Raw genomic sequence first — 19,380 nt, 5'->3', positions numbered from 1 at the left:
GTCACCACGCGAGGTACAGGTGCGTGCGTGTGCATTTCAGAAACTTTCCTTTCGATTGAGAGTTTGCTGGCTGGTTTTCAATCCATATTGGCTCTACAACAGTAGACTTATCTCTGTGTCGGATGAGAATTTCCTGTTTCATGTCCGTACACTTTCCTGTTACTGTAACTGTAGTCGGCGGTGGTAGTTTGTCATCCCAGTAGCACGATGATGAACACATGTTGTTTCCTTTTGTCGTCTGTGAAGTGGCTGACCGGCGCAGCTCTCGTCATAGCATGCCTCTTGTCTTTTGGTCTCTGGCTGATTCCTCCCAGACTCTGGCCCTCCACCACAAATCATTGTGGTGTGCTGTGTGCAGCTCCCGGACACAAATGCGCCCCCAAAATGGTGGAAAAGCAGCGTCCCCTTGGATTCATCTTTTCCCTTTTTTCAGTAAGAAATACAAAACCATGGATGTTTTTTTTTTTTTTTTTACAAGCTTATGATTTCCACAGTTTCTTTACGGTATGATGAAAAGTGTTGGGTTGAATGATTTAATTTATTAAGTACACATTTTGCTTTCAGGGTGTAGAGGGAATTATAAAAAAGCAGAAAATGAAAAAAAAAAAAGAAAAGGATGGTCACATGTGTGAGTGTCTAAAAACACACACTCCTTTTACAGTTTTGATCAGCAGCAGTAACATTTTTTTGGTCACCACGCACTATAGCACATTATCTGCATCTTGCCATTACAAATAAGGACCAGTCAGTACATGATTTACATGGGTGGAAATCATGATATGTACATGTGCTACACAAACACACAGAGGAAAAGACCACTTTTACGTCGTCCTCTTGGGTCCAAACCGAATATAAGTCATGCATACTGTATTAGGACACCCAGAGTTTGTGAAATTCTCAGAATTAAAATGATCCAACAGGCGCTGTAATGAATGTAGTTCTTATTCCCTGGCCAGATCATATGAATACCTAAACACACAACACATTTCACATGACAACATGGGAGATCAGTGTCAGGTGGATTACATGGAATGATGGGGTGATGTGTCTTTTTTTCCTGCTTGCTGGAGAGCCTGGTGTCCTGATTAAAAATTTCAGCTCCACTGCCTTTCTAATTAATTAGCGAGGCCACTCAGAGGAGCGCTGTGGACCAATTAGTCTCTAGCAAGCCGATGATGCCTATCGCTACAGCACCGCTGTACAGCTGTCGCTCCCCGCTCCGAGGACGGCTGGGGATGGACCCTCAGGTGCTCGCACAGGTTCAAACAGCAGCGTACGTGCAGGCACACTACATCAGATGCATGCATGGACAGCGTAATAATAATAGTAATAATAGAAAAAGAAGAGATTTTCAAAATATACACTTGCATGAACACAAGGTCATAAACATATTTCCAGAGAGAGCTCATCTTTTGTTAAATAAAAATGATCATAAACATCAATATACCATATTTTAAGCCTGGATTAAAAAGACACAGCTCCTGTAATGACTCAGTGAGTCTAAAGGGAGTTTGGCTGCAGAAAGTGATGGAAAAATGAGTTGATCATTAATAAGTCAATCAACAGAAAATTAATCCATGAAAATGTAGGTAAGTTATCAATTGAAAAAACCTAACATTGTCCGATTACAGTTTAATTAATTAACATAATAATAATTGTTAAGACATCACTTTCAGTTCTGCCATATTTTGTTGGGAATCTCAATTTTTTTTATTATTATTTTAGAAATTAAACAACCAATAGATTATTTGAAAAAATATTATGTATTTCTACATAAAAAAAACAAAAACGGTTGCAGCTGTAATTCAAAACAGTAATTATACTGCAAATTTCAAGGATTTTGTTCCAATTAAAAATGGCGCCTCTACTCAAAGATATTATCAGGAAATGCAGCTGGAAAACATGAATATGCATCTAAAGGTACAGTTTACAGTTTAAGTTTGCCACATTGAGCTAACTGAATTTTAAAGACTAATACACCGTGAATTTGCTTTAACCTAGAGCGGTTGACATTGTGAGCTGCGTGGCTTTGAACGTCAGGACAAAAGACACCTGAAGACACTGAAACAACACATCTTTAATCCTGATAGAACAAGAACAAAAGCAGATGAAATAAGGCGGCCGTTTCTTATGTGCTGGTGGTGAATTCATCGTGCATGCTGACCACAGGGCTGGGTGGGGAGGTTGGAGGGTGGGGAGGGGAGGCGTCTGCCCTTCTTTGGAGGGGTGGCACAGTTTGCTGACTTTGTGAGAACGGACTAGTTATAAGAGCGAGGAAGCTCATTTCCACTTCAAGGGGTCGTCTGAAACATGGCATCAGCAGGCCTCTCTGTTAGCTCTCGCTCGCTGCGCACTCGCACGTGTGTGTGTGTGTGTGTGTGTGTGTGTGTGCACTAATGCACGAGCGTGCATGTTCACACACACACACACACACACACACACACACACACACACACACACACACACACACACACACACACACACACACACACACCATCTGATCGTCTCACATTCACAGATACTCATAATGTCTCCACATCGCCTCCTCTCCCAAAGTCTAATGTTTATTCGTACTTGAAGAAAATGCGCTGATACAGTTTTTTCTTCAAGACTGAAAAACAGCCAAAAGCTAAAAAAAAAAAAAAAAAAAAGTGGAACTTCAAAGTGGCGGCGGGTACACATTAATGAACACATCACACACAAACAATCACGTAACGTCCTGCAAATAATTCACTTTCTCTTACTAGTTTAATTACAAAATGGAGCCTGTATTGGCACGTTTGAGCATAAAAAATGTGTGTGTGTGTGTGTGTTTGCACAGTGCACACACACACACACCAACATGAGTCACTTTGCAAACACAAACAGTCAATACTGTAGTGGCTGATTAGTATGAGGAGAGGGGATGAATATTGGAGAAGGGCTCTCAAGAGCCACCCATGAAACATGGAGAGGATGTCAAAGCATTTTGTTCCCATCTCGTTCATTAGATCTAACTCGGGCTAGTGGACGCTCAGAGTGTTTTTAAGTGCATTCACACTCACACTCACACACACACACACACACACACACACACACACACACACACACACATGCACAAAGGCAAAAAAAACAACACTGTTGGAAACAGTTGTAGTTATTAGATCGGCGTGTCTGACATTTTGTCGACATAAGTAATTAATTTAGCCTTTCTATTGGGAAAGTCCAAAGAGCCCAATTAACATGGCTAATATTGCTGCATCGTGTAAAAACATAATTTTTTTAATACAGAGGGAATATTCAAATGACTTGCCTTCATTATTCAAATGTATAAGCAGAGTCATCACTGGGGGAAAGAGACAAGATGGGATTCGCACTCGCAGGAACAAGAAAATGATAATCAATCTTTTATTTCTGCAAAGCAATCAAATAAACAGCGTATGTGAATTTCCTTTATCTCGGTTTTATTCGTGTCATCTGAAATCTGATCCTTATGCTCATTATTTCTCACTAGAAATTTAGAGGCTTATTTTTGTGTATATTGAATAAGTGCCATGTTGAAGCGATAGTTATTTAATTAAAAAAAATAACAGTTTCGGATATCTTGACAGCATGTTTGCATGAGCCTAGAAGCAGTTTGGTATTGGGAATGAAATTAAACAGTAAGTCGAGGCTTTGGAGAAAGAGGATTTTTGACTTTTACAGTTGGTCCGGTACACATGCTCAGACTAGAAGGCCAGGCCAAGACTCACTCGGTTGCCAAATCCCACGGCTTTGCGAGCAACGCGCTGCAGCAGAAATGGAATCAGACAAATAATATTCTTAATTTAGAGAGTGAAAATGTAAAAAGGTCAGAGGCAGGAGTGAGGGACGCTTTATAGTTTATTTGAATCTGTTTTTTATAGATTGCTATTGTGGTGCTGTGTTTTCTATTTTCACGGCTCGTTCGGGTATTTGTTTTCTAGCGAGCTCGGGGGCCCCACCACTGCAAGGCCCGGGCTCTTGGCTCTACTCTCCCACTCGTATAGCTATAACAAAGTCAATATTACAAAGAGGTAACACATGTCGAGGTATGCTTCAGGCCTGCCCTGGTGCTGTGATCCTGGATTGGGACACACACACTCAAACACACACACACACACACACACACACACACACACACTGCGTAAAAGAATGCATGCCTTCAATAGTCGGCTGCCTACCTCCATGGAGAAAAATGTATGCCACTTTTTTTTTTTCATCTCTTTGCAAATTTGTTCTCTGGTTGAAGCTGGTATTTTGGATTTCACACATGTGAGATTGTTCATGTGTGTGTGTGTGGGAGTGTGTGTGAACTTCTCTTCCTACACGGTGCGAAAAGTACTTGTTGGTGTCTACGCGTTCACATAAATTTGGAGTGTGTGTGTGTGAGGGCCAGTTTGTTTTGTTTTTCCCTTACTTCAGCACATCTGAGAGAGCTTTTCTGGAACTCCTGAGCCCTGTCCAAACAAAGATGGCCGAATGTGAGGGATGGAGGGGAGGTGGATCAGGGCATGCGTGTGTGTGTGTGCGTGTCTGTCTATGTGTGTGTGTGTTTGTGATTTTTCAAATAAGCTGGGACCAGAAGGGCCTTGCGAAAAAACCAAGAGGAGGGAGAGAAAACCGAGCCCCTGAGAAAGGCAGCTGGAAACACGGAGACTTGCGGTCTTTCTCCCCCCCTCATCCCCCACCGCTCTCTCCCTGGTCCAGCTGCACTCAGATGTGTCTGCCTGGTCCCCCCCCCACCCAGAATCCTCCCCCAACACCCACCCCTGTGCTCCCAAGCTCAATGCCACTGCCAAGGAGGGAGAGAAAGAGGGAGAGTGTCGCAGCTGGTAATACTTACTGGCCATTTTACCGCGGTAAAGGCATGAGATTCATTAGGCCAGGGCCCGCGTGTTTTGTGCTGAGTACCGGCCGTGTTATTGTTAGGATGTGGTAAAATTATAAATATGGAGGGGTGAGGGGGGATTTGGGGGTGCAGGAATCTAAGTGGAGAGGAGCGAGAGAGGGCGAGGTGGTGGAGGTGGTGGGAGGGGGAGAGGAGGAAGAGGAGAAACATGCCACTCATTAACTCCTCTGCCACAGTCTTGTTTCTCATGATTGGGTGGCAATAAAAAAGTCTGTCACAATTTGTCAAAGTTAATGACTCAATGGCACACCAGCACTCGAGCGCTGGAAGACACGCTAACATATGTCGAATTAGTCAATAGCTTTATAATTGCAGGAATAAGGATTCCGGCTTTAGCCAAATGAAGCGGACTTAGAGGGGTCCTGAGAGGGAATTCGCAATTTGGTCAGGTCGATTGCAGAATGGCAATCACCACGGCTTGGCGCTGCTCTCCTCACGCAATTGTGAGTTTCTTTATTTTGCTCTTCTCCCTCCCTCCTATTTGAGCCGCAACTTTGTGACCCGTGACTCTGGAACAGCGTCTAGCCTCCACTTCAGCCCCTCTATCTGTGAACTTTGTAAGACTGATAAAGACTAAGACACCCACAGATGGACTTTCCTTTGGTCCGCCGTCTCCCTCCCTCTCTTGTTGTCCCACCACACACACATATTCGTCCAAAGACACTCCTCGCTCCTCTCCCTCACTGTGTGGCTTTGGGAGTGACACGCTTGTCATTGCAGTAATGTAGCCATTGGTTAAACACTCTCTCTTCCTCTCCCTCCCCTCTCTCTCTCTCTCTATCTCCGTCTTGTGTCCTATTTTTCTTTGTCATTTGCCGACAGAGACTGTAAATACTAATAAAAGTTGCAGCTTTTTTCTTGGAGTGTTGTATCTAAAAAGCGGGAACTACAAAACTGAATAAGGAGCAATCTTCTTCTCACTATGCTGGCTGAGGTAAATGATCGCACACATCTGTAAATAACAACAATCTGGGCATTGATTTTTTTCTTCTTGCTCTGCCACTTTTGGTGATATTTTATAATGTCAGTGGATGTTGGGTTGCAAATAATCTGAATAGAGCAATTATCCCCGGTTCAGCATGGCTTATGCATAGTTTTGTATTTCCACAGCTGTTGGGAGCGCAGGCCCAGGTGTTTACAAGTAAACCGCCATGCTGACACACTGTTTGAACAAAACTCTGAGGAAAGAAACAAATATTATTGCCCAGTCGTGTGTCTTGAAAACCAGCCAATCTGTCTACAGTAGTGTTCGGTTTAGCTGAAAAAACACATATACATAATTTGGAGATTGCTTACACACAATTAGTGCAGCCGTTTTTACATTAAAAATGGTCAAAGAAAATAAAGAGCTATTGGCAAGATTGCATCTAGGAACTCTTCCAAGATTTCTCTGGCTGCGAGCTAGTTTGAGTAGGGGAATTCACCGAGTGTGTGTGTGTGCACATGAGGGGGAATGTGGGAGAGTGTGTGTGGGCGCTTGTATGTGTGTAGTTCAGGAGGCAGAGTCGCACCCTGTAGACTAGTGTGATGACTAAATGTCAATTTGGGGGAGTCTCAGCAGTGCTGGCCTCCTGTCGTCACGCTGCTGTCAAGCCTGCACCATGTGTGTGTGTGTGTGTGCGTGTGTGTGTGTGTGTACCGTCGCCCACGCCAACCAATGATCGCCATGGAGATGTCCCCTTGCAGAGAGGGGTCGGCAATATGTCTGGGCTCTGACTAATACTTTCTGTTTGTGTTAGGGTGTAGATGGGGAGAGAAGTAAAGAGCAGACGATGTCGGTCATCTCCTCTCCCTTCTCTCTATTTCCACCAACACCGACCCCCCCCCTCCACCACTCCTCACATTTTTCTTCTGTCCCCTTCCCTTTTACTCCCTCTCTCCTTTCTCCTCTCTCAAACATGTGTCTGGTCGCACTGTGTGGTCATGTCACTCCCTCAAGTCTCCAGGCAGAGAGCTATAGCGTGTTGCCGGTCCTCACTGTGACATTTGCATTCGGCCGGGGGCGATCGGTGGGCCAGCGAGTGCAGGTGTCAAGTCTGACAGGGAGTCGTCCTTATCTGGCGCAGGTCGCTCCCTTCTGATAGGCTGAAGGTCAGAGCAGATCTAGCATGTATTGACGACAACGGCCTCTTTTATTTTCTTCCCTTTCCTGTCCACACAACGGCCAGTGATAAGGAAGCGAGTCTCTGAACAATGCAAAGCCTCACAACTCGCAGAGTGATTTCTGGCTTTTTATTTCACTTAGTGCACCAACACAAAATTTAAGTGACAATTTGGATTATGGATTAATCTTTAAATTTAATTCATTTAATCGAGCAAAAATGACACAAATTTGTTGGTTTCAGCTTCTCAAATATGAGGATTGTCTTTGCTTTATATCCCTGTAAATTGAATGTTTGGGTTTTATACTTTTGGATAGACAAAGAAACAACTAAAAAGAGATCTTATTGTAGTCATTATTTAAGAATAGGGCTGCCCTCTTAGTCGACTAAGAGTTCTTTGGTGAGTAGTCATTTTAAGAGCACATCTCGGGGAAACAGGATTTAAAGTGGTGCTTTTGTGTGATTCTTTGTGGAGAAACTCAGTTTTACAGATCTGTAGATTAAATCAACTAATCGATTAGTCGACAAAATCGTATGAGTGTTAGTCGACTAAGAATTTCTTTTATCGAGGACAGCTCTAGAAAAGAATTATGACCAACATATGTACTGAGCAGGCCATTTATAGTTGAAAAATAAAGATGTTTAAAGACTTTTAAGACGTCTCTGGTAAACAAACTATGAAACTCAAACATATTTTGGGAATTTCTGTACTGCAATCTGTTATTTACTGGTCGACATATATGTTGACACTGATAAGGTAAAACCAATCGATGATATTGGTCACACCAGTGTAATTCATTAAGCTATTTAGTTGTTGCATAACACCTACACAGTATTTTAGTTTATTATATAGAATGTGAATAAAACTTGTATCAAAAGTCGCGTGATACAGTATACATTTTGGAGATGTATCCTGACATCTTTTGCACGGCATTTTCTCGACCTTCCCATCTCCCCTCATCAGCTTTCCTCTGCCTCCTCCACCTTTGCTGCAACACCTCTTCCCCACCTTTCCCATGCACCAGCTTGCCTGGCTCCCCCCCTCAAACCCACCCCCGCTGCTCCCTTGCCATCTCTTCCTTTTCGCCAACTTTCCCCTCTTTCTTTCTTTCTCTCCCTCCATCCCCTCCCTGCCTCCCCGAGCACCCTTCTTTGAACCTGGCCTTGTGTCTGTGGACCCAGAGGTCTGTCACTGGGCAGATGGTTTGATCTCTGGCTGGGGAAATGCTTTGAGGAGAGCAGAGAGGGGCCAGGGGCCTGGACTGGGGGCCTCTGCCTGGACCTGCTGTCTACACAAAAGATGGGAGAAACTGCTGCTCCCTTGATGCTTGGGTATTTGAACTGACAGTGTAGTCCAGTGTTAACAGTGTGGTACTGCTCTCCATCTATACAGGCTGCACTGACTGAGAGCATGGCATATGATAGCCAGATCACAGGGTTGTGTTTCTGGTCCAGTATTATAGTGATATTATTCTCCCTCTCTCTCTCTCTCTCTCCGTTTCACAATATCAAAGCCAGCTGGGTCCTTTTTCCGTCCACTTCATAAACAAGCATGACTGTCCTGAAGTACACGCACGGCTATTTATCATGCGAGTGAGTCACACTCAAAGTTTCGTCATCAATCTGATTGGAAATGTTTCGGGGTGGTGCTCACGATGGGGAGATTTACTTTCTGTGACAAACCGCACAGAATAAGGCAGGAATTTTTGGATGCAGAAACTTTGATTGTGTGGTAATAACATGGGTGTCTGCGTGTGTGAAGGAGTGCAGAGCGTGAGTCATATCTGACAGCTGACAAACATAAAAAGACAGGACCGGACCTCTGGTCAGAGTTGAAACTGGACGTCATCTGGAATGACAGCGGGGCGACAGATATCATCACTCACAATTCAGTTGTTTGGATTGTCCAGTTATGAACTGCAGATTTATGTTCCAGATTAGTGATCCTTATCAGTGACGACTGTATTGCAGTTTCATTACTAGCAGGAAGCGATCCCACATGTTGCATGTGTTCACAAGAAGGTAGACAAAAGGATTTGATATGTCAGATGGCATCACAAAGGGCTGGGAACTGTAAAAACAGAGAGTCCTGCCAAACTGTGACTTTATCTCTCAACAGTTATCTGATTGGATTTAAACCAGACTTGATGTTTTCTGTCACTTCTGGACCATTTAGTCTTTTAGGCTTGAAGTTATGACCCCTTCACTAACATGGCTACATCAAGACAAAATGTTGTTGCTATAACAGCAGGTGAAGTGCAACAAAACTGAGAGGCACGGCAAAACAGACGCAATATGCTCACAGATGCATTGTATTGTTCCCCAGTCTTTGTTAAATGTTTATTTACCTTAATTTCCAAACTTCGTTTTTCAAATTTGGCCCTTTTCAACGTTAGTCTAAGTAGTTTACAGTAAGTTACAAACATGCCTTTAAAAAGCGCTAAATCTAAACGCTGTAATAACTTTTTGTATACATTTTATCATCTCTGAGAGACATTTACTGATTGACAATGAATCTCAAAATCTGTCAAGTCACAAAAGACCATTAACTGAGGGTGCGTGCAAACAACAGACATGGCTGCTTCCATTTGTTTGGCTTAAAGAAAGGAGAAGAAAGAAAGGAAGAAAAACAAGAGGGGTCCCAGGTCTCCACATGAATACATGAAAACACATGCTTCTCTTCTCCTTCTGTAATCCACCGGGGACTCACGCCCCATTTGGTTCCCATTAGCATAGCTCTGGTCGCTCTGCCCCGTGTCAGAGCCCAGACGCACAGCTGCACAAAGGACAGGGACCTCTGGCTCTGTGACTGCCAGCCGCCGCGCTCAAAACCAGAACTGACACGGAGGACGGGGCCTTACGCTGTGGGGAATTCAGAGGGAAGACGCTGGTCTTTTCTGTCGACTGTGCAGCGTAACAGTTTTACACTGAAGTCAGTGCACAAGTGATTAATCGTTGTTTATTTTGTAGCACTTTGTAAGGCAAGAAGTCTCTGTTTCAAGTCAAATCCAATGTATGAAATCAAACAAGCAAAAATTAGCCTTGGCAGGAGGTATTTGCTCCCCTGCATTTTGTGGCGTGCTGTGTCCGACTACAAAGACTTTCTTTATTCGGCGTGTTTTATTTGTCACCTGTTTCCAATATGGACATCGTGAAGTCCTGATCTATCTGACGGAGCCAGGGCCTGGCTTTATGACACGCGAAGCTGCTGTGCCTCTTTCCCCTACACACGTTGGCTGCACATTTCTGGCAGGAAATTGACGGCATTTCAGCAGCTAACTCATGGATGAGATAATATCTTGTGGGTGGAAGAGAGGACAAGATGCTCCCAGTGTTTTACAGTGACCCTAAGCAGAAACAAATTTAAATCCGAAGCTGCTGCAAAGACGCACACACGCACACACACACGCGCGCACGTACACACAGGGTTTTCATTTAAATCTCGGCTTTGCTTAACTCACCAAACAAGAAATGTGGTCTGTGGCTGTGTGTTGAACATGGTAAAGGTTTCAATTAAAGTAGGAGGAACAATACCCGACCAGCATCTAGCAGCTGTCTGGGTTGGCTTTCTATTGTACGCTGTCGAGGGAGGATACGCAGAACGGGACTGGTGGTGTTCTAGTGGTGTTTTCGGCGGCATTATGGTTACAACGTCAACCTTAAAATATGACGGGGTAGTAAAACAGTTGTACAGGATAGTAGTTTAGGATCACTTTCAGTTCTAATGGTTTCATAGGACTTGTAATGGCCAAATTACCGCTACATATGCTGCTTAGTTTAAGGATGGAGTCATTTGCATGTGTCGGCATTGATTCTTGGCCATGTTGCCCGTCTTTCCCAGTCTGTTTACAATCCTGTTTGGACCCGATTACAGTCTGTAGTCCAGGCTGAAACCATCTTGTTCTCCAGCTCCTCTTTCCTGCAGTTCTTCAGTCCATCTGTCCCACTAACAGTCTTTTAATTGAGAGTCCTCCCCAGTCTGATGCTGGCCATCGCTGACTGTCAGTGTTTATACAATTGGGCTGGGACAGGGACTGCGAGCCAAGCAAAACATCCATGAAACATCAAGCCTCCAGCTAAACAAAACCCAGCAGTGAGACGCACACACTTGAGCCAGATAAGGGCCGAAAATGATGCTTTCTGAACGCAGCTAGGTGAAGCTGTTGACCGTTGCGGTAACACGGCAGCTGTGTGAGAGTGTTGACTGTTGTCTGGGTCTAATTGCTACAGCATTGTGGGATTTTCTTCACTTCCTAACAGCTTTCTAGCCGCTCATTTTTCTAGTGATTTACAAAGTCTCACACACACTCGCTCACACACATACCCCTCTGTCCTTTTCTTCACCGTCGTCCTCTTTAGTTGCGAGCCAAAGAGGAAACCCTGGCGAGACGCTAGCGCAGTGACTAATGCTGTGTATCTGGCCGGGCCTCAGATAACACAGCCTCCTCCTCCCCCGCCTGCTGTGACAAATATGTGCGAGTGTAGCGGTGGGATCCGGGCCCAAGCTTGTCCCTGACCCATCCCAGGCCAGACACAGGTTAAACCACGGCCAAATGCAACCCAGATCCGTGCTGGCCACAGAAGCAGAGTTTTCAGTACGTGAGAATCATGAAGACTTTATGTTTTTGTCTTTCTTGTTTCCTCTGACAAGCCACACACGCAGACAAACTCACATCCTTGAAGATGTTGCTTTTGACGGCCATCTTTGACACATCCGTCTGCTGCAGCTCTTAAAAACTTCTGTAATCAGTCTGCAATCTTTCATCTTATTGCATATGATCATATCAAACATCTCGTGTCTTACTCTTCTCTCACACGTTCCTAACTGAATGTGGAACAATGCACAAATGAATCCCAAGAAAAAACAGGCACAGTACGTCCTCTCCCTTTTTCCTTTTTCTCCCGTCAGCGCCTCCTCAGTTGAGGGGGCTTGCTGCTTTAATGCTTCTTAATGCTGCTGTCTGCTTAATGGGCCAAATATGAGAGGTGCTGCTAGCCAGCGTAATAAGTCAGTGATTAGAGGGCGCCTTGTCACAGCAGCAGCCCCGCAGACAGTGGCACGCTCTAATTGCCGTATTAGACGCCCCTTAACTATCTTGTCAGCTGTCAGACCCCGGCTCGTAAACAGCAGAGGTGCATTTGATATTTCCAATTGTTTATTTCCATCTGCTGCTGTTAGCGCTGCCGCACGGAGAGGTAATTAGAAAAAGGGGTTGTGTTGTGTGACATCACTGCGCTAAATTTGGGTACTCTGCAAAAATCTTTATGTAAGGAGAGTTATATAAAACAGGAAAATCTTCCGTGGCAAAACATCTTACATGGAATCATGCACAAAATTCAAGGTGGGGTGACAGACAAAGAAGTGGATAAAAGTGTGAATTCATTCAATTCATCTTTGGATTATTTGCGCAATTAATAAAACTGTTTCTGCTTTATAAAATGTCAGTAAAATGGTGACAATGTCCATTGCAATTTCCCAGAGCTGAAAGTGAAATCTTCATATTCCAAAATAGTGCATGTTGTTAGACCAGTAGTAATTATTCACATTTTATAAGCAGAATTTTCTGGCATTTTTGCTTAGAAAATGACTTAAAGTTTAAGTTTCCATCAATCGACTAATAAATGAATCGACTAATTCTTTCAGTTCAAAACATTATTGAAGGTTTTAATATGTAGAGAGCAGTGCAACTCTGGGGCTGCAACTAACGATTAATCGATTAGTTGTTCGGTCTATAAAATGTTAGAAAATTATAAAAAAATGTGGATCAGTGTTTCCCAAAGCCCAAGATGACGTCCTCAAAGATATTCAGTTTACTGTCATAGAGGAGTAAAGAAACCAGAAAATATTCACATTTAAAAAGCTGAAATCAGAGAATTTAGACTTTTTTTTCTTTAAATATGATTCAAACTGCTTGTTCGATTAAGAAAATAGTTTGCGATTAATGTAATAGTTGACAACTAATCAAATCAATCAATTGTTGCAGCTCTAGTGTAACTGACAATTTCAGTTAAATATAGAAAACAACAATAGATAAAATTGGAGAAGAATGTTTTATAGTTGCATCCTTTACCATAAATTAAGATCTGGTGACAAGATTGTAGTCTTCTGTACATTGTGGGTATCTTGCATCATGACGATATATAGTAGGAAACTGCATGTGAACGTGAAGAACAGCATTATAAAACAGCTTTCTGAGTCCATCCTTCAAAGGTCACAGGTTTGACCCCATCCACGGTCAATGAATGTTCACGGACAGCCATGTCTTCTGCATAAGTGTCCTTTAAAGGGGAACTCACATATTGCACATTGCTCTGGATAAGAACGTCAGCTCAGCACATTATGTATGAACACTCTGACTGACACACGGCGTGTAATCCTCACACACGGTGAGGATTGCCGCACCCGCACCTGGAGAGCTTAAAAAATGGTGTAAAGTCAAATAATCTCTGTCTCCTGTCTCATGCGGTGTCAAACAGTGAGGTGACATGGTTAGAAGTGGTGTAATTTTGTGTTTAATCTCGGATTAGCCCATGTTCACTTTGACACATCCAGTTACTAATCTGGTTTACGACACTTTAGGGCGAGCAGGAGGGGGGGTTCTGATAGATTTTATGGTCCCTTAGTAGATTATGAGTGAGCTGAGTTTTAAATCCTGAATTACAGGATGTTGGTCTAATCCATCGACTAGGTGTTTCGCTGTTTCCTGCTGTTAAACACCAGAATGTGCACTTGGGTCAATACTGGTGCACAGAAGTAAAGAGCACAAATACCCAATCATCGCTAATCGTGCGTTGACCTCAGCTGTGTGACGTAAAGGCCGATCTGTGCTGCTGATCTGGAAGTGCTGATTGACTGTTTCTGACATTGTGAAATATAGTTTGTTGGCGCAGACATGGACTCCAACCTACGACCCTTTGTGTGCATGATGTCTGTGTCACATTATTGTCACACCGAATAACAGTGAGACAATATGAGATAGCATATTTAGTGCGGGTTGTAAATTCATAAAGTTTCATGCTCTGATAAGTGGGGCTTTGGTGTTTCTTTGTCATCGTCTCTGACAGACACCCACATGGATCTCTTCTCTACATTTTGATCTGAGTACTGGATTATTAGGATTTTACCTGTCAAAATAAATAGGCAGTCACCTTGTACACTACACCCAATTTCCTGCCTCAAGCATTCCTGAAATTGTTGCTCTGTAATTTTAGTGATTACAGATTTTTTTTCTTTACAGCCTAAACAATTAACACCCTCAGTCATTCGGCTCTGACACAACACCATATGTGCCAAATGTAAAATACATTATCCTTATCGTGTGGATATGCTGTTTATTATACCAAGCTATTAACTTTTTTATTCTAACATCATACTTACATTACATGTTAATGTTAAGGAAATACAATATTTGATTTAAAAAAAAGATAAGTGTGTTTTAGGAGGGTTTTTTCTCCATAAGCAAGGATTGCTGCACCTACAGCTGCAGGATCCCTTTGAGGCCGTTTAGGTTACAGAAGTGTTACTATCTATATCCATCGGTTCATCTTGATAATGTAAAAAATGTCTGATAAACAAAGGGCTGCCAATGCTTATTAAGATTCATGTTTCTAATCCCTTTTTCTACTTTTATTCTGTCCTCTTGTTTCTCCATGTCAGTGAGAAATTTACGGCTTGCAGCTGCTGCACTCATTTGGATGACAGAGCTGTATTCATTTGTGTGGATTGTTGTGTATATCGCACATTTTCTCCCCTCCTGTACAATCTCTATATTGTTTGAAGAATGTGAAACATCTTACAGGATCAAATGTCCTCCCTTCAAATATGTACCTGGATTTTTGTTGGAGTTTTTAGCAGCCCTTGATGAAGGCTTTAGGCAGACAACGCATTGTGCTGTACTGAGTTGCCCTCGTCAAGTCTGGACACTTAACCTCTCGCTACTAAAAGCTTTCCGGGGTCAGACTAAGTGCAGCTCCAGCGTTGAGTAATGGAGCCTCAGTCAAAACAAGTTACATTTCTGTGTTTTCAGGAAGGGAAGTCCTTTGTCGGTTCTCATGAACTCTGGGAAATTACAGAATGGAGAGGCAGATTCACACATCGGAAAGAAATAGTAGTGGCTGAGAGTTATTGTTTGTGGCGGTGGCTGCAACGGCTGATATGTTTTCTATCACAGTTGACACATTTTTAAGTAAGAGTTTGGACAATGTGATCATTTGTCCATATGCTTCTTATTTGTATTTGACATTTAGCTTATAACTGCTCTTTCTCAGTCTTTTTCTTTATCCTCTCTCCTCTGTACTCGAGCAGTGACTGACGTGGATTTGTTTCTGTCTCTGCAGGCCATTCGCTGCACACTGGTGAACTGCACATGTGAGTGTTTCCAGCCAGGGAAGATTCACCTACGGACATGTGACCAGTGCAAACATGGCTGGGTAGCTCACGGTGAGTAAATTCAATGTTAGGTTGATGGGTGTATGTGAATATGGTATAAATGAATATGAACTTGATCCTTATTAAACTACCTAGAAGAGCTCAACATATCTTTAGAAAATCAAAACACATGCATTTCACAATTCTAATATGGTTTTGTAATATTTTTAATTTACGGTAGACAGTATATAGCATCTCTCTGTCTGTGGTTGCGAATGTACTGAAATCCAAACGTTTTTAATCATTTTTTATAGAAGAAGAAACTTTGCTATTTTTGTTTGCTTCTGTATTTTTCGGTTGCTTTCAAAGTCGTGTTTTTGCACCTTTAGATCAAAAAAGAAAAAGAAAAAAAAGATAAGAACACAACCACAAGACAGATAGAGAAGCGAGAGACCACACCTCATGAGTTTTTCACGCGGGTATAAGAAAAAAAAAGGGAGAGGAGGCAAGAAAGTACAAAGAGAAGTAGGAGGGGGAAAAAAAGAAAAAAAAAACACCTGTTTGGCTTGCGTCCGCACAAGAGCGAGCCACGGGCCCTTCAGCGGATCGCACAGGACCCCATTGACTATTTTTTAATCTCTCCCTCTGAACTGTCAGGCGCCCATCTCTCCTCTCCCCCCACTTTTCATTTCATGTCGGCATTGGCAGGGACTCTGACAAGTAGTTCTTCATTTTTTATTATGTTCGTGTCTGGCTGCGCTGTGTTGTCAGGCAAAGCGCTCGTCAGCAGGAAAAAGCCGTCCCAGGATCAGAGAGAGACCCAACCAGGTGTCACCCAGACAGGCAGGGGAAGGGAGGGAGGAGGGAGGGAGGTATGAGGTAAGGGGGGAGAGAAAGAGGGATTGAGACAGAGAGGAAGAAAGAGAGAGTGGACCAGGTGTCGCGCAGACAGCCAGAGAGGAGAACGAGGTGACTGAGGTTGCGATAGAGGGGGCAATAACAAAACATAACCTGCACTCACAGTTAAGCTTTAGGAATAGCGACGGCAACAAACAAGCTCCTCTATCATATTGCTGAAGTTTGTTGGGTCTGTATGCAGCCGAAGAGACACTAAGGATACAACTCAATGCTGGGAAAAGTACTTCTCTGCATGTTTTTGGGGTGAAAAAAACAAAATCTATGTTGCCATACTCTCCTAAAAACATGCTACTGAACAAAGATAATACGGTAATTGTCTTTCTAGTGGATAGAAAATACATCAGCAATATTTATCATACAGTATCAGTTCGCTATTTGCTACAGTAGACTGGTATGAATATATTTAAATAAGGAAATAGCAGGTTTTCTGTTTTTTGGTTGATGAATCTTTGGCTTCAATGTGCCTCCACTCCCCACCTCTGAAACCAAACCCATCCTCGACTTCATAGTATATAATCCATTTGGGCACATACCTGATAAGGTATAAATAAATAAGATAAAATAGGTAATACAAGTAGAAATGCAAGTCCAGCCACAAACAGAAAGAACTAAGATTTGAGACAAACCAGGATGGATGTAATGCAGGTCGCGGTCGAGATGGAGACGGAAGAAGCAAATAAAAAAGGAGATGTAAGGGCGGCGTAAATGTGAAAGAGCAAGAGATTAGATTAAATAGAAAGAATGGCAGATAATTACATTAATGTCATTGCTTTTATCTGATTGATATGTTCTTATCAGCTAGTGCTGACCGCGCAGTAGCCTTCGAAGGAAGATTTGAGATGAGAAGGAAACTTGATAGTCATTAACCGGGCCTGTCTCTCTCTGTGTGTGTGTGTGTGTGCGCGTTTTCTCTTCTTTCTCAACTTGTCACCCGGTGATTCACGCAGCTCTGGACAAGCTCAGCACCCAACACCTGTACCACCCGACCCAGGTGGAGATCGTTCAGTGCAACGTGGTGTTCGACATCAGCAGCCTGATGCTGTACGGCACCCAGGCCGTACCGGTCAGGCTCAAGATCCTCCTCGACCGCCTCTTCTCCGTGCTGAAGCAGGAAGAGGTGCTGCACATCCTGCACGGCCTGGGCTGGACCCTCCGCGACTACGTCAGGGGCTACATACTGCAGGTCAGTGACCAACACGCACGCTACAGCAACGAATGCATGTTAAGCACCACATGGGTTTAGCATAAATGTCAAGGCCAAATATTAGCTGTGCTTACTCTCTGCTTACGCACAAATGCATCCCTACTCATGCAATTTTTGGTGATTTTTGAAAGTGAGGATAATGTCCACAGTGATCACAACCGTTACTTTCTCACCAAGCGTGTGGACAAATTTCTCCGGCAGCACTGCAGTTATTTTGAGAGGTATTGATCACACACACAATAGTGACAATCTAGGCCACTTCAGTCCCATTGCCCATCCATTTTCTGCACATTTTCCCTACTTCAGTCTGCCCTCTTTTCCTGCCCTGTCAACACTATGCCCCTCCGCTGGAAAAAGGAAAGGGATTAAAAAAAAAAAAAAAAAATGGAGAAAAATGTCACGCCAGCAAACTATAAAACCACTGTAGTGCGTTTCCTCTCTCCATCCATCCTTCCCTCCACCACTCCCTCCCATATAATTGCAGTCAGACACATTTCTCAATCAAAGGTACGGAGGTTTTGGTGTTGAAACCCAAACCAAAGTGTTCCTGAATGAATTAGTTAAGAGCAAGTGAACATGTGCATGTGGTTAGTGTGTGTGTGTGTGTGTATATATATATATATGTAAGTGTGTGTGTTGTGTGTGCACATGTGCTTATCTGTATGCGTATATGGTTTAGTGTTCCAAGAGTGTAAGTGGAACAGCATGGTGAGGAGAGGGTGGTTTGTATGTGGAAACGGCTTCTGTGAGTAAAGCGCTCGCAGACCCAGGCCCTTTTTCTTAAAGTCTTAAAGAAAACACACACACAAACACACACACACACACACACACACACACACACACACACACACACACACACACACACACACACACACACACACACACACACACACAGACACACACACACACGCACACACACTTACGATTTGAAATTGAAGATTTTGTTGTTGTATTTTAAAAAGAGAGTCAAAATATAAATATCTGAAAATCTTGGAATTAAAAGAAATATAATATAATAAAATATCACTCCATTTATTATATTACATTCTTAATTCAGTAATATTAAGTAGTTTTCTATATTCTTAGATTAAAAATATTTGCTTAATATTTTTAAAAAGAAACAAAACTATTTTTTTCATTATTAATAAATCTGTCTTGTATATTTTTTGCTTAACTGATTAATGGTTTAGTCTATCAAATGTCAAATAAATAGTAAAAAAAATGTCCATTAAAAGTTCTGAGAACCCAGGGTGTCAAATTCAAACGTCTTGTGAGTCCAAAACTCAAAAATATTAAATACGAAATAATACGAAGCAGCAAATCTGCAGAAAATATTTTCCTTTTTTGCTTGACTAAACAACAAAAATGATTAATCAATGATCAAAATTGTTGCTGGTTAATATAATTTTTGACCGTCTGATTAAACAACTAACTGTTTCAGCTCTAAAAATTGTTTCAATATTTTCCCTGAGAAGCGTAACGAAGTGTTCCAGTACTGCAGTGTGAGACAGCCTTGTATTGAGAAACCATCGGAGCTCTGTGGTTCTCATAGTGTTAGCCTCTGTGTTTATATCAGCTGGCTCTAATAGTCAGCTGGTGGGAGCACCGTTGCTCAACTGCTCAGCCTCATGTCACGCTACTGGCTAAATCCTCTAGATCTCCTCAGAAGGGCTTCAAAGGGGCCGCGGCCGGCGAGAAGCAGCCAGTCACTTAAGGACAGTAAGTAGTCATTGTACGGCCCTATTAGCCTGTAAGTAGCTATGAAATTCAATCATCTTCCCGGAGCCTCCGGGCAACGCTTTGTGTCAGGGGTTTGTTCCCCACCACCACCACCACCATGATGCGCTAACAGAGAGATAAAATGAGGAGAATGCTATTG

General features: G+C 42.8%; 1 protein-coding gene and 1 long non-coding RNA gene across 4 annotated transcripts in view; one reads left to right on the top strand and one right to left on the bottom strand.

Moving 5' to 3' along the window:
- Positions 1-19,380, bottom strand: part of LOC141764263 (uncharacterized) — a 162,445-nt gene that overhangs the window by 11,214 nt on the left and 131,851 nt on the right. The gene's annotated exons all lie outside the window — the stretch shown is intronic.
- Positions 1-19,380, top strand: part of bnc2 (basonuclin zinc finger protein 2) — a 179,452-nt gene that overhangs the window by 113,641 nt on the left and 46,431 nt on the right. For both annotated transcript variants that reach the window (XM_074629311.1, XM_074629310.1), the window contains exons 3-4: positions 15,349-15,451; positions 17,245-17,480. In XM_074629311.1, coding sequence (XP_074485412.1) covers positions 15,349-15,451; positions 17,245-17,480 — 339 coding nt within the window. The remainder of the gene's footprint in view (positions 1-15,348; positions 15,452-17,244; positions 17,481-19,380) is intronic.

The sequence above is a fragment of the Sebastes fasciatus genome, chromosome 3 (assembly GCF_043250625.1).
Source record: "Sebastes fasciatus isolate fSebFas1 chromosome 3, fSebFas1.pri, whole genome shotgun sequence".
Lineage (NCBI taxonomy): Eukaryota > Metazoa > Chordata > Actinopteri > Perciformes > Sebastidae > Sebastes > Sebastes fasciatus.
The sequence above is the reverse complement of the archived record's forward strand: the minus strand, read 5'-3'. Positions and strand labels throughout refer to the sequence as shown.